The sequence below is a fragment of the Fukomys damarensis genome, unplaced genomic scaffold (assembly GCF_012274545.1).
Source record: "Fukomys damarensis isolate Sample0158 unplaced genomic scaffold, DMR_v1.0_HiC HiC_scaffold_4, whole genome shotgun sequence".
NCBI classification, from domain to species: Eukaryota; Metazoa; Chordata; class Mammalia; order Rodentia; family Bathyergidae; genus Fukomys; species Fukomys damarensis.
Window position 1 is genome coordinate 390,205 of NW_022900916.1, and position 15,550 is coordinate 405,754.

At 42.7% G+C, this 15,550-nt stretch overlaps 1 protein-coding gene across 3 annotated transcripts in view; it reads right to left on the reverse strand.

Annotated features, from left to right (window-relative positions):
- Positions 1-47: 47 nt before the first annotated feature.
- Positions 48-15,550, reverse strand: part of Dmtf1 (cyclin D binding myb like transcription factor 1) — a 36,811-nt gene continuing 21,308 nt past the window's right edge. The window contains exons 9-18 of one of the 3 annotated variants that reach the window (XM_010636556.3): positions 14,146-14,178; positions 13,173-13,282; positions 10,867-11,095; positions 9,500-9,651; positions 6,720-6,929; positions 4,296-4,381; positions 2,558-2,653; positions 1,743-2,108; positions 1,214-1,361; positions 48-994 (exon numbers count right to left, since the gene is read on the reverse strand). In XM_010636556.3, the coding sequence (XP_010634858.1) occupies positions 885-994; positions 1,214-1,361; positions 1,743-2,108; positions 2,558-2,653; positions 4,296-4,381; positions 6,720-6,929; positions 9,500-9,651; positions 10,867-11,095; positions 13,173-13,282; positions 14,146-14,178 (1,540 nt within the window). In that variant the 3' untranslated portion in view covers positions 48-884. Of the gene's footprint in view, positions 995-1,213; positions 1,362-1,742; positions 2,109-2,497; positions 2,654-4,295; positions 4,382-6,719; positions 6,930-9,499; positions 9,652-10,866; positions 11,096-13,172; positions 13,283-14,145; positions 14,179-15,550 lie in introns of all 3 variants that reach the window. The other 2 variants (XM_010636548.3, XM_010636562.3) reach the window with 2 other exon arrangements.

The following is a 15,550-nucleotide window of genomic DNA, read 5'->3' on the forward strand; positions in this document are numbered from 1 at the left end:
ATAGAAGCAAATTGTTTTTTAAAATTGCCTGAGAGGGAAAAGTTATATTGTACCCCAACCAGCTAATGCACTGAATGAACAGGAAACTCTCAACCCCACTTCAGCTATCTTCTAGATCATTTATACGGCAACCATGTCAATAAAGGGTCATGGTATCAGGGACAGGCAACATCACCCCTTCTCCATTTGGTTCAGTTTTACTTCAGTGTATGTGCTGCTGAAACAAGCACAGTTTCATTTTTCTTCAAAGTGCTAGGTCTGTAAACCAGACAGTGGTTTATGTAAGGGGTGAAGACTGCTTAGCTGCTGGTAGGTTTTGTTACTACCCTTACCCATTTTCCCTCAGAAGTCATGAAGACCTGTAGTGAGTTTCCAGGACTTTTAATGCTTTCCTCTTCGCCCTGCCTCGTTAGCTCCCACTGCCAGCAATGGGTTAACTGGAAGAAACTGCCACACAATCACCTCCCAGGTCTCAGTGTCTACTGGTTAAGTCTCAAACTAATCCTACCTAATCTTTTTGAAGAAGGACATGGATAAGCTCCAGGCTGTGCTGCTATGTCCCTGAAATGCACCCAAGATGGAGAGTGCCATGTCTGATCTGTGGAGATGAGCAGTTAGCTTTGGTGACATCAGATTCCCTCCTGACAGGTGACACTAAACACGGGATCCACACTCCACTCAACCACACAGGTCTCGTAAACGACCTCAGATGGACACGCAAAAGAGGTAAAAGTCGTAGCAGCAACAACGTGCACAGCTAGGCATGGCAGCTACTCAGAAGCTAGAGGAATGGTACAATAAGTCTCCTGGTGGCTGCCCCTGCTTCTTTGGAGATACTGTAGTTAGAGTGCTTCTTTACCAAACGGCCCATTTCTAAGCATCATCTAGTGACAGTGCACCAAGTCCTCAACATCCTTTGAGTCTTCAGAAACAGGACTGCCTAAAGATGATCCGATGATGTTCGACTCTTCCTGGTGGTGCTGCAGTATGGGATCTGGAAGATGGAGTTTCAGGTTAGTCTTCAGTGTGTATGAGAGGACACACATTTTCGCTACCTCATTCCAAGAATTTAAATAGTCTACCAAAGGCTAAAAAGATTTAACTGACAAGTCTGTTGCTGGACCGAGAACAGAATGAAATAACTGAATTAAATGACTGCCTGATTCTCCCAGTCAGATTTATCAGTCACATGATACGAGTTGTATTACAGTACCTGTTAGTGTTGTCAAAGGCAAGACAGATTCAGTATCTATAACATCAGATGCCTGGATAAAGCCATGTGGTGAAGGAACGATAAGTATTGTTTCATCATCAATTGTTGTTTGATCAACTTGTTCTACTATGGTAGGAGACTCTAAATCCTAAGTAGTATTTAAAAAAAAAAAAGAAAATAAAAGATGAATCCAGGTATAGGTCACCTGTATGTACAGGAAGCAATGCTGTGAAATAAGGGTCCCACTAAAGCCTAAGACCCCTGACTCCCCACTCAGAAGTGGCTTCCAAGTTGCTGCCGCAGAGGGCAGAGGCTGAGAGGCTGTGCTAAGCTGCCAGTTTTCTTATTCCCTTGACTGCCACAAGGGATCCCTGGCCACTCCCTTCCGCCAGTGACACCACTGCTGGGTCACTGACATTTGCACAGCACAGATGGGGGTCTGGACTGGGAACCTAAAGCAGAGTATATCTAGGGCCCTTCCAGACTGCAGCCAGCCTCGTGGCTCCTGGCACCATTAGGCACAACTCACCTCAGTCACATATGCACTGGTCAGATCAGAGGGGGACCCTTCTTGCTTAAGATCAGAGTCAGAGATCTCTTCCGTTCTAACCATAATGCTGTTCATCAGCTCTGTGCTATTCTGGTCACTGAATCTGGACACAGGAGTATCATGGTATGATGGTGCTAGAGTCATCTTAGGCTGATGAATCTCATCTGGGAAAGTGTCTGCTTCCAGTGCATCAGGAAAATCAGATGACTGCATGTCACTGTCTACCGTGAGCTCCGCCTGGGACATCGAGGAAGTGAGGTCTTCTGTGGCAACGGTCTGGATGATGACTCTAGGTGTGTGGCACTGCACCGTGACATTATCACTTGTGTTCAGCAGATGTTCTGGCTATAAAGCACCAAAGAAAACTATCAGTGGCAAAGTGAGGATGTACCACTAGAGTGATTCAACAGATGACATCTACAGGTAATGTGCCTGCCCCTCTGCCCCTCCTCGAACTGCAATGATTTCACTTTTTCCTACAACTCCTGTTCATGAGCACCGGGCTCCTCTCCTACATTCCTTCCTCTGATGTACATCTAGATCTCTCACAGAAGAGATACAGGGATCACAGATACACCCCAGTCAGGTGAGAAAGGCGGTGCCACTGTGACAGTGGTGGCAGGAAGAACTGTTAGGACGGCGGAAATGCCTGTTTTGGTGCTGGTGCTTCAATTTTGTTCAGCTAACCCTAGTCTGTAACTGGCACTCAGAAATCAAGTAGAATTGCAACATACGGATAATGCATGAACAATGATCTGTTCGGGAGAGGCAGGAGCAGCGGCTGTCAGGGTTACCGTGGGGCTGGTGGCCAGAGTCAGAGGAAGCCCTTGGCTGGAGCTTGTCTGAAGCAGGTAGGTGCCAGGTGTGCCGGTGGGCTGCAGATGGAAAGACTGAGGGAAAGGACACAGTGAGACTTCAGTGCAGGTAATGGACAGAGACTAAAGCCACCCACTTGGACTTTGGCCACAAACAGAACCCCAGTCCCGAAGGCACAAATACTGAAGTAGAAGGTGGAATGGGAGAGTCATCTATCCTGCCCTTTACAGTCGTGTCTCTATTGCCTGGTCTCAGCTGGCTGTTTTGAGGTGCCCCAGACATGAGGAACTACTCCCCACAGTGCAGCCACCTAGTCTGAGCTCCCCCTCTTTAATCTTGTTCTCAGCTAAGAAGAACTTGGCCATCTCCCAGTTTAAAAAAGAAAGCTTGTTTTGGAAGAGACACAACAGCAGTGTGAACTCACTTGAACACATTTTTTTTTAATGGCATAATTTCAGAAAATATTTTTGTATTAAGGGAAAATTTATTAAACTAGCAGCACTGTTCTGCTGAAGGAACATGATGCTTATCTGAAAAGCTGGTTAACTTATCTTCGGAGATTTTAAAAGTATGATGAAATTATTCACTAATAGACTTTTCACACTATTAGCTTCTACAGAATTCACGTTGGGTTCACACCAGCAACTGAGAGAAAATAACCAACTTAAGATAGGGCCAGGGTAAGATCCTAAGCCTAATTTTTCAGTCTTCTTTCACCTTTGAAATCTCCGGTATACTGAATCCCTACATGTAGGTTTTATTTCTTCCATGAGGATAATCATCCATGGAAAGGGTTGCAGGATTACGAATGATTATTAAAGTGCTTATCACTCAGTTGGGACTGAAATTTCTTTGGCCTTTCCATAAAATCAAAAGCTAATCATTTTCCTGAAGGTTACAAGCATGCTTAATCACATGCAATAAGGCATTTCTGCAGGTACTTCATGTGCATTGTGCACTATTCGGGTGTGCTTTACCCAAGATATTTAAATGTTTAATTTTCAGTCTTTTGAAGCTGAGTACTACTATCTTCCCCTATTACTTTCAAGTAAAGGAAAGTGCACACAGGTGCTCCTTGAATGGCAGTGAGCTGTGTGGAGATGAGCACACCACAAGTCGGACTTGCTGACGCCACCCAGCGCTCGCAGACACGGCACCGGCACAGCACTGGCTGTCTGCCCTGTGATCCCGCGGCCCCATGATCGTCACCACACTCCAACCTCCAGCAAGACCAAAACTGCACATTCAGCCTTTACTATGTGTTTTTCTCTGGACAGGGTTTCTCATTTCTCTTAGATATACCTGGGACTAGAAGTGGTAGATTGTTTGAAGCTTTTTAGAAATCTCAAGACTGTCCCAAAGTGGTTAGCCCAGCAGGACGGAGACTTCACAGTCCTGTGTCCTCAGCAGCCAGACAGTGCTCTGAGCAGTGCACGGTGCACAGCCCATAGCCTTCTCCGATAACCTGTGCAAGTTCAGGCTCAGGACAAACCCACTCATGCACGCTACCCACAGGCACTGCTGTGTTCACACAGGAAGAACAGGCTGGTTTACATACATGGGTGGAAAAAGCAGAATTAAAAGGATAATAAAAGTGGAAGTTGGATTTATGTCTGGCCTGAAATTAAAAATTTCATGTGCTTGTAAGATTTTTAAAAATAACACCAACCTCATGCATAAAAATGGTCAGTATCTATTATATGAAGCATTACTCACTGGAAGAATCTCAAATGTCTGTAGTGTTCCACTGTTTAGTGTTAGTGTTTCCGAATCAACAGGAGCAGCAGGGGCATCTGCTGAAGCTGCGGTAAGAACAAGGACAGTAATAAAATGGTTGGGAAAGCGTCCAGCATACTAACCTGTTGTGAAGGCGATTTCATACTGAGTAATCTGCATGCAAACCTGAAGTCACTGAAACTTCTTATAAGAAATCTAGTGGATTTGTCTGGGACATGGCATGTCGATCACACAGAAGCGCATACAGAACGGGCCACAGCCGGCCAGTTCCACCCACTGCCAGTTTTATACAACTATGCCCATTCGTTTGTTTTCCTGTGGCTGCTTTCACACTATGGACTTTTAAAAGACACCATAAAGCTCACAAGGTCTAAGATGCTATTGGGCCCTTTACAGAAAAGGTTTACCAACCTGTACTACGTATAGCAAAGTGTCTTCAGTTGTTAAGAAACACAGAGGAGCACGCCAAAGCTAACTGGGAAAGAAAGGAAACTGGAAAAGTACTTTTCTTCATTCTGGTAAACAGCACGGATGTGGGAAGTGGTGATGCCATGATGCTACGCCAGGTCCTACCTCTCAAGACACTGCTTCCTGGAAATGGAAACCTGGGCCAACTCATGTTCAGACCACAACTCTCCTGACTCCCTCTCACCTAGCTGTTCTGGCGATCAACAGTGCTTTTAAAACAAACGTTAAGAAGCTAGGACTTTAGAAGCCCAAGTTCAGAGGACTGAAAGCACTGCAGAGAACAGACCGTACACCTCCAGAGGTGTCCACCAAGACCCAGACTGACCACTGTCTGCCCAGGGTTGCACAGGGCTGGGAAGCAGTGAGAACACGAGTGACCTAGAGGTGTTTTCAGTCACAGGTCAGTTTGTGCAGCTCTGCCCCTAGCATAAAAAAAAGATCTTGTCAGAATGCTAAGAATAATGGGTGGATTATAGAACTCTTACTGTACTCATGTATCTTGCTGGGAGAAATTATTTCACACATTTATTCATTTAAAAACGATGGTATGAGTGAAAATTAAGGTACCACTTTTAAGATGTGGCTAACAGGTACTTTCAATCCCAGGGAAACTAAAAGGTTCCACACACAATCAATTTATGGCTCCCAGCAGCTGATGTATTTATCTGGACCATACCTTCAGTTGCTTTGTAATTCTCCACTATTCAAAAACAAAAACAAACCAAGAAGGGCCAAAGAAAGCAAATTCTTCACGCTTTATTAAACGAAGATGGATAAAACAAATAACCAAATCCAAACTAGGGCTTGAAGAACTATCATTACCTTAAATATCTCTAAGGTCATTTCTCTATTTAATTTTTGGGTGCTGGTTTCCCAACTCAGCTCAAGCCCAGACCTCTCTTGGGTGACTGACAGTTGCTGTATATCCAGACATAGGGCGGCCCAGTATCCTACACCAGGGGCACAGGGTGCACTGGGAAGTGTTTGTCGTGATCACTGGAAACACCACGGGCGTTCTGTGGGTGAGGTCAAGGGACCTTGAGCATCCTGCAACATGAAGGGCAGGTCTGCAAAGACTCGTCTCACTCAGAGTGTCAACAACTGCTTGGCTGAAAACAGCGGCTGGTGCACTTGTGGGCAATGACCTTCCCACAGCAAAGAGCGCCGTGTAGACCCTCTCCCACATGAGTGATGACGGTTCTCAGAATGTTGCTCTCATTCCCTGTCACTGCCATCCAAGAATGATGGGGCAAAGGCCAACTTGGCTTAGAGTGAAGAGATTCCCTTCCCTGTAGCAACTGCTCCCATAATCTTATTAAAAGCAAAATTGTCACAGGCTGAAGACAACACAGGGTTAATAAAAACATTTCTCTGTAGGAAAATGGCTCCTTACTCCCTGAAGAAAATCCTTTTCAATCCTGCAGAAACCCATTTCTCTATATACAGTAAGTCCCCAGCTCATGAACAAGTTCTGTTCCTGGAGAACTGTTCGTAAGTTGGATTCATTCATATGCCGGCAAAGTGAGTCATACAGTAGTACACCTGTGAAAGTCTGCAACTCGAATGTTCCTAAGTCGGGGACTTACTGTACTGCCACAATCCATCCCCAATTTGTGTCTTCTGGTGAAATTTCATTAAATAATGTGCCACCTTGTTAATGCTTTCTTGGCTCCACTGACTATTGTTCAGGCAGTTTGCAATTAATCATTAATCTTAATTTCTACTGAACGATTTTTACTCCATCCTTAATTGTAAAACTGGGAAAGATGTTTCAGAATGGTTACGGTGGCCAGGGCTGTAAGTCCTTCCTAGCACACGTTCATCCTTTGCAAATACTGAGGTGAACTTTATAAAAGGCCTTGATGCACTTTACTCCTCCGCTCGGCTCTAGTAGACGGACAGGTGTCAGAGCCATCACCCGAGCCCCACACTTACAGACGTGGGTGATCTGGACTGGGATCTGCAACGCGGCCATGGGGCTTGGGGGGACGGCTGTGCTCTCTTCCAAGCGGGCCACTCGGATCTGAACGTGCTGAACACCGGAGCTGGAATTACTGTTGGCAACTCCAGGTCCTGCCTTATTCTCCAGCAGCGCTGGGTTGTTTTTTTGGTTCTCATGTAACTGTTTCAGACCTTTTATTAAGACTGCAGGGAGATGGGGAGACAAAAAGAACACTGACTCTCTGACACCACCGTGGAAGCAACAGGGAGGTGGAGGGCAAGGTAAGGAGGGCAAGTATTGTGAATAATATTGCATACTGGAAGTGAGAATTTATCAAAATAACAGTAAAATTATTAGAAGCACAACCTGTCCTGAAAGTTGAGAAACATTATCATAATAGATTTTTAAAATTCTTTTCTGGGAGGGTTAGGGTCTTGCTATGCTGCCTAGGCTAGTTTCGAACACAGGGGCTCAAGGGATACTCCTGCCAAGTCACTGAAGAGCTAGCTACTGGCAAATTTTTTTTCCCATTTTGTAGGTTATCTCTTCACTTTGTTGGCTGTTTCCTTTGCTGTGTAGAAGCGGGCTAATCATTTGTTGATTCTTGCTGAAACTGGAGTTCTGTTCAGAAAGTCATTGCCTACGCCTGTGACTTCAAAAGTTTTACCTATTTTATCTTCCAGGAGGTTAAGTGCTTCTGATTTAACATTTAGATCTTTGATCCATTTTGATTTCAGTTTAGTACATGGTGAGAGATACGGGTCTAGCTTCAATGTTTGTCATGTGCAGATTTCCCAGCACCAACTATTACAGAGTCTATGTTTTGTCCAGTGTATGCTTTTGGCCTCTGTCAAAGATCGTGGTTGAATATATCTAGGGTTGTTTCTGTGTCCTCTATTCTGTTCCACTGACCCACATGTCAGTTTTTGTGCCAATACCATTCCGTTTTTATCACTACAGCTTTGTAGTATTACCTGAACTCAGGTACTGTGATGCCCTTCTGCTTTGCTCTTGTTGCCCAGGATTGCTTTTGCTATTCTGAACTTTGTTCTTGTTCCATATGAATTTTAGGATTAGGATTTCTCTAGTTCTGTGAGAAATGCTATTGGTATTTTGATTGGGGTTGCATTAAATCTGTGTATCAGTTTTGGAAGTAAGAGCGTTTTGACCATACTGGTTTTGCCTATCAAGAAACAGGAAATCTATTTTCTGATATCCTCTTCTAAAGTACTGTATAGATTTTGCCGTTAACGGCCTTTCACTTCCTTGGTTGTTAATTACTAAGTATTTAGTTTTCTTGATGTTGTTGTGAATAAAATCAGTTTCCTATTTCTTGGTGAGTTTGTAATTGGTGTACAGGAGCACTGTTATTTTTCTGTTGGCTTTGTATAGAATTTGCTATCAAGTCTAGGAGATTTTTGGCGGAACTTTTTGGGTCGTCTATGTAATGGATCATGTCTGCAAATAATCTGACTCCTTTCTTTCCTGCACATATCCTTTATTTTTTTTTCTCTTATTGCTCTGGCTTAATTTGCATACTGTATCGAACAGGATGGTCAGACTGGACAATCTTGTCTTGTTCTTGATTTTGAGAATGTTTTCAGCTCCTAGTATGTCATAAGTGGCTTTTATCAGGTCCTTCTATTCCTGTTTTCTTCTGGGTTTTTATCATGAATGGATGCTGGATTTTTTCAAAAGCCTTTGTTGCATCTATAGATATGATCATGTGGTTTTTAACTTTGCTTCTTTTTTTGTGATTCATTACATCTACTGATTTGCCTTTGTTGAACCATCCTTGCATCCCTGGGAAGAAACCTACTCGGATGAATCATCCTTTTGATGACAGGTTGCATTCTACTTGCCAATATTATTACTGGGGAATTTTGCATCAATGATCATTAAGGAGACTGGCCTGCAATTTTCTTCTTCAGTTGGGTCTTTATCTGGTTTGGGGATCAGAATGATGCTGGCTTTTAGGAATGAGTTTTAATTTCATTAAAGAGTCTGAAGAGCATTAGTGTTATAACCTTCTTGAAGGTCTTATAAATTCAGCAGTGAATCCAGGACAATCTGGTCTTGGGCTTTTCTTAGTTCATAAGCTTTTTATTATTGCAATTTCATTGCTTGTTATTGGATATTCAGAATTCTTATGTCTTCTTGGTTCAGTTTTAGTAATTTGTAGATTTTCATCAAGTGAAAATTCCTTACCATTTATTTTTTCTTTGGACAAATGAAAATGGGAGTTATATATTAAGGGGAACTAATTTAATACCTACCCTAAATTAAACAGACTATTCAATTTAGTTGAGTACCTCAATGCAAAACAAGCAATGGAATGAAAAACATGCTGTTTCACTTCAAGCAAACTCAATTTCAGATCTCTAGATTTACATAATACATGAAATTAACAAGCCTTTTGTTCTACAAAAGATGTTTATCACATATTTTCTCTAACAAGCCCAGTTAAGATATTTAGAAGTATACAATCCATAAAAAACTTAATTAAATTTTGAGAAATAAGTCTCAGTAGAAAATTGAAACAAAATTTATTTCCTCTTTGTAGTTTATGTAGAACAAGAATGTGTGAGAATGTATGTTCTCAGTTTACAGGTTTGGGGAATTTTAACTTACATTAATTCTTCTCTAAGAAAAAAAATAAGAAATAGGGTGGAAGTAGAGATTGACTTTGACATTTCTTGAGGCACGGAACCTATAACTGCCAATGTGTGAACATGGTAATCAAGGGAAGGACCTTAAGCAAGCAATACATTACCAGGGAATGAAACATCCTTATGGTTTGCAATCTGCCTTTTGATGGTCCACCATTTACTTCGAAGCCACTGTGGTGAACGGACGCTGCTCCATCCCTCAGCTAACAGATCCCAGTTTATGTCATTTTCATCCGCTACATCAAGCTCTGCCACCCTACAGGTTACAAAACAAGTGCGTGTTAGAGGACACACTGTTTCTCCATGAGAGCCCTCCTCTGCCTGAATGATGGCAGCACTGGTGATAAAGGGCATGGGCAGGTAAAGCCAACAGGCTGCTAATGTCCAGCGGCACAGGGAAAGGACTCCATAAACACAGATCGTGTTCAGAACCAGGAGCTAAGAAATTTAGTCAGCACAGCCTCTGGTTAAAGGAATAGCCAGTGGGCCAAACTGTAAATGTTCAGAACCAAAGGAAGCATTGGGACGGAAAAGGAGCAGGCTAATGGCCAGAATGGGTAAGGAAAGATAAGCTGCACAGTGTTCCAAAGCATTTCTTCTGTAGATCTGAGCTTTTCCATTTGTGAAACAAAAATGTTCAGCAATGCACTATTTACAAAGATGACTAGTGGAATAAAAAAAATTCTATTCAAAACAAAATGGTAAAAAGATTTAAAAAGCAAAAAAAGATAAAAAAACAAAACAAAAAAAAAAAACAGTAACGGTACAGCTAACATTGAGGTTTTAAGTGGTTCATTTCCTAGCTTTAATTGTGATGGTTTTGGTTCAAAAAAAAAACAGTAACAGTACAGCTAACATTGAGGTTTTAAGTGGTTCATTTCCTAGCTTTAATTGTGATGGTTTTGGTTTTCAGCAGGGACACAATTACAGGTTTCTTATTTCGGTGTCCTTAAGTATCCTTTCGATGGTATTTTTTGCTCATTTTGGCTGCCGAGTCTTAATGTTGAAACAACTCATTTTAAACAATGTTGGGATCCTCTTAACGCTCTTCCTGGATGTGTATGAAGTGACCTGGCCTAGTGTGGCAAGTTTGGCACGGCAGGTGAGGACTAAAGGGCATGGGGACTGAACAGCCCTCTCTCCAACACGGCCCTGCAGTGAGGAGGGAGCACATGGGTGGACAGTGGAAGCTGCACTGCCACTGCCTGCGCCATTCCTGGCCTGTGGACTTCACAGAGGACTTCAGTCTCCACACCTTCAATCTGGTAATTTGCCTAGGCATTAAATCCACTAAAAAGGAATAAACATAAAACAAACAAACAAACAAAGAGCTCAATATGAAATACGGAGGGCCTTACACAGTGGCACTCCATGGAAAGGATACTTTCTGACATGACACGTCCAGAAAACTAAGAGGACTGACTGCCAACCAGACAGCACAGGCATGAGCTCCTGGGAGCTCAGGACACACCTGAGGATGAGATTGATCTCGTCTTCCTTGGTCCACTCAGTACCCCCACTCTGCTTCCAGTTCAGGTAGTTGAGCCACTTGGAGCGGCACTGCTTCTCCGAGCGGGTACCCACACGCTCTGCCACCGCAGCCCAGGACACACCCTGCGTGACAGTGTCACCAGGCTCAGTGCTTGTCAGCTCGTGAACCACCTCTGCAAGTCTCTTTTCCTCTTCTTCCGTCCACTTCCCTGAAAGAAGGAAATCAGCTAGATGCTGCTGCCTTCTCCTTCTATGCACTGATTTAGCCCGCAGGGGCACAGCAGCACCAAGAGTGTATTCTTAAGTGGCCCTGTGCTGGAGGCCACCTTAGTTTAGTGTCTACTAAGCCAGTAGCATTTTACTGGCCTGGTAGAGGCCTCAGAACAAAAGAAACCGGATCCCACTGGAAAGACTGCCTGGCTTTTTTTTTTTTTTTTTTAAATTGAACTTGGGACCTTGCACTTGTGAGGCAGGTGCTGGCGCCACTGAGCTAAATCCCCATCCCAAGCCTGGATTTTTAAGGAACAAAAGACTACACCAAATAGAACTACAAAGAGCGATACACTCTCAGCTCATACCAAGAACTTCAGGTATACAATGTGGGAAGATTCCCTGACAGCCTTGGGATGTCACGATTCCCATTGAGTCTCCCTGCCCCACAGAAATGAGTCCTTCAGGCCTTTGCTTACTGGAAAGGGAGGAAGGTGAGTGGGGTGATGCCTAAAGACTCCCAACTTTTAGTCAAAACTAGGGCGAATATCTTCTCTTCCCACCATCCCAATTCCAAGTCACTGTGGTCAAACACCATATGAAGTCAGTGTTGTATGTGTTTTTATTCCTCTTCCTCCTTTTAAACTTACTAATAAATACTATCAACTATTCCTCTTGGTCTTTTTAAAAAAACTGTGCCCAAGCAGAAAAATCTGTTTAAAAACCTCCTTCTGGTTTTAATTTAGTTCAAATAGCTAAAAGCCCTAAAATGTCAAAAAAGTTATGCTCTTGCATTGACTGAATGTTTATTAATCACTGGCAGCCTGAATACTGTGGGTAGATTCAAGGACAATCTCTACTCTCCTGTCAAGCATGCTATGAAAAGAAGGAAAAACCCTGAGGTGGTATATCTTTGGTGGCACCAGAAAACTCCTTGTGACAGAAGGCAAGCAGCTGAGATCAGCAAATGGGACAGGGTCCTCCAATTACACTGGCACAAGCTCGGCACTCAGAGCACTGTACACATGCCTCTGGGGGCCTTACCCTAAATGTGCAGATGCCATCCCTGCTTTGTTTACTAAGCCTCCACAGCAGACAGTGACAGAGTTGGGACACTGACATTCTCAGGCCTTGTTGTGACAGTGATGCTGGAGGGGGTAAGGAGGAAACAGTCTTGGATTCACTTCAGTGGGGAAAGGATGAAAAATACGTAGTAAACAAGAACAGCAGCTGCACTTGGGAATGAACACAGACTGTGAACTCTTCATAGAGCACCAGGGTTAAAGGGAACTGTGACAGCATCTATTCTAACCTCTTTATTTTACAGAGGAAAGTGAGGCTCAGCAAGTTTAAGTGACAGTGCAGAATCTAAAAGAAATATTGCTGCTGGTCACAAGGCTGGGCAAATACCATCACCAGCACATTAAGTATTAAGATGTATCTGCAGTCTGGCCTGGAAACTGAAACACAGTAAGTCCCCTACTTACTCAGGCTGTGAACTTTCACACGTGTACTGTGTAAGACTCACTGTTGGCTTACAAATGGTTCTCCCAGAATAGAACTTGTTCCAAAGTCGAGGGCTTACTGTACCAGTAATCAGGTATTTTTTAAGATGGAAAAATATACTTCAAGTTTGAGATAAGCAAAAACATACAGACCTCTGGAACATAGCTTCTTCCTAATTTGGACTTGCCCATGACTAAAGTTTTTCATAGACATGAGGAGATAAACTGCCATTAATATAAGTTCAGTGAGATGAGCCTAAATTAAAATTATTTCCTACTATACAATTCAAAACTATTTTCCCAGCTGAGACAGTTGTAACTGCTATACAACCAAAACCTGTTACACACAAGGCCTCTGACACCAGAGATTCTGTGTCCCTTGTGAACAATGTCCTCTCACATAAGACAAAGAGCAGACATCAGCGGGACCTGTCCGTTATGCTGAAAGAGGCAGAATGGAAGAGAGAGCCTGAACTACGGTGCAGACAGTCCTGTGCCCCAGGACAGAAGGGAGGCAGTGTCTGAGTGGTGAGAGCTCAGGTGGTCAGCGCCACATGGCCACGCATGGTACCTGTGTTGCAAGTGTCCTTCATCAGCCGGCACCGGTCTTTGACGGAAGACGCACTTCTTCCGAGAGCCGCCCCTATTGTTGCCCAGTCATTGCCGTGCTTTATCCGGAGCCTAGAACAAGAGTCTGCCGATCAGCATTTGGTTCAACTGTTTTCTCCCTCTCAATTTCATCATTTATTCTTCATTCTTCTTCTTCCCACTTGACTGGTTTGCAAGTTGTGGGCAGCAATACTTTGAGAGCCAAAGTTTTGAAAGTGTGGCCTTTTACTGGGGTCCACAGTTGTCTGTGGGTGAAAAAAAAACAGGCAGCAATTGCCCTTTTCCTGGGTCAGAGAAGAAATAAGTAACTTGGATATGTGTTTGAAAAGACCAAATTTTCCTCAGATTACTGACACCAAGTCCCAGGCAAGCCCCAAGCTTCCCTCTGAGCAGACTCCTAACAGGTCCTCCTCCGACCCCTGAGAAGTCCCCAGCACCCTGCGTCATCAGCAAGAGGATCCACTCTCCATCTTTCTGTACAATTCACACCACGCATTAAACCCTTTAGGACCCCACCTTGGTGGAGCAGAACTGTGCTTCCTAGGACGAGCAGCACTGGGAGGCAGGTTGGCCCGGCAGTGAAACACCTGCCACACTGCCACGTTAAGCCAGGCCTCCCTCAAGCAGCATGGACCTGGTCTGCTATTGGTATATAAATGCCCCAGATTCAGTTGTCGGGCCACCAAAATCGGTGTCTAATCTCTCTGGCCTATCTATTAGTGGCTGAGGAAATATTCAGTGACTGATAGCAGAAACCAACACTTGTGTGTTATGGACACAGTTACTCTGTGCAGGTCTAGATCTGATAATCAACTTACTGGCAAGACTAAATTATTCCTGTTCTCCAAAAATCTCTTCAGGTTTTCAAGTTAAAACATTTAAAAACATAAGACAGAAAGCAAACAATAAGAATGAAAACAAAATTTAAAACTTACTCCTTCAGCTTCTCAATTTCTTCAGGTGTATATCTAGAAATTCAGAGAATTTTTAAAAAAATCAGTTAAAATAAGCCATGGTAGATGCCCTAATAAAAAAAAATCAGGATTTCATTTAGAGAGCTAAATGCTAAATCAGCATAAGGTCACCCACTTTAAGTGAATCACTACAAGTTAAAACCTTCCATTTTCTTACTGAAAAAACAGCAATTACTGTTAGCTATAGTAAAATTAAGTACTGTACAATTTCCTTTAGGAAATCTTAACATTTAAAACATTTATTTGTTCCTGGGCTGTCTCTTTACTACAAAGTTAGGTTTTTAACTGTAATTATTCCAAGACTAGGTCTTTTGTAAAATATGGCTAAAAGAAAAATCTATTGACATTTCCTTAAGGCACTGAAAAAATTAAAATTCTCTTCATTTCCTGTAGCTGGGCACATACATCTGATATACTCTTGCTCTTTATACAGCCAATGAAATGTTTTCTAAAAATGTCTTTTAAAAGTTAGGAAAGGCTGCTTAGTTTGGAGCGAGAGACTCACTATTAAATTCAGGCTGGACTTGTATTTGCAATCCTCCTGCCTCAGTCTTCTGTGTGGAATTACAGTGTAGGCCAGCACACCCAGCCTACTGCTCACGTTTTAAGCACTTGCACAATATGGAAAGTTTACTAAAAGTTAACAAGTCACTCCTGTTCCACTTTTTAAATATTTCTCTTTTGCTACTGTGATAAAACATAGTTAATTCACTTCAACTTTGAAATGCACTGTCATCAGCAGGCTGCTGAAAGCGAGAGGGAAAGCGGTAGCATCTAATAAGCCATACTGCTGCCATCTGAAATCCTCGGAGAGACATTCAAAATATGTCAGTCCCACCACCTGATCTTTACGCTGAAGCTTAACGATGCTTTTGCATAAATATTACCTATACCAGAACTCCAAACACTGTTTCCAGAAATGATTTTCCCCTCTGGTTTTATTAAACAAACAAACCTAGTAATGTGTACTCTTAAAACAAATAAAAACTACTACGAAAGAATATGGAGTTCTTTTAACACTTCCTATATCTTTAATCACTACTGTGCTTTTTTTTATGTTTCTTTTGGAGCAGACTTTGGTATATTAAGTGTGTAAAGTCTTCCATTTAACATAGGTGATTCAGACTAATTTCTAAAGGAGGCCTTATTATAACAATTTCACCATATTAAACACAGAACTAGAGAATAAATATAACAACAGTAACTCATGAGCCATCTCCAGTTAGGTCTTAATTACAACTGTACTTAAAAACAAAATGGTTCTGAGGGCCACGGATTTAGCTCAGTGGTGCCACCACCTGCCTTGCAAGCGCAAGGTCCTGGGTCCAATCCCCGTACCAAAAAAAAAAAAAAAAAAAAAAAAAAA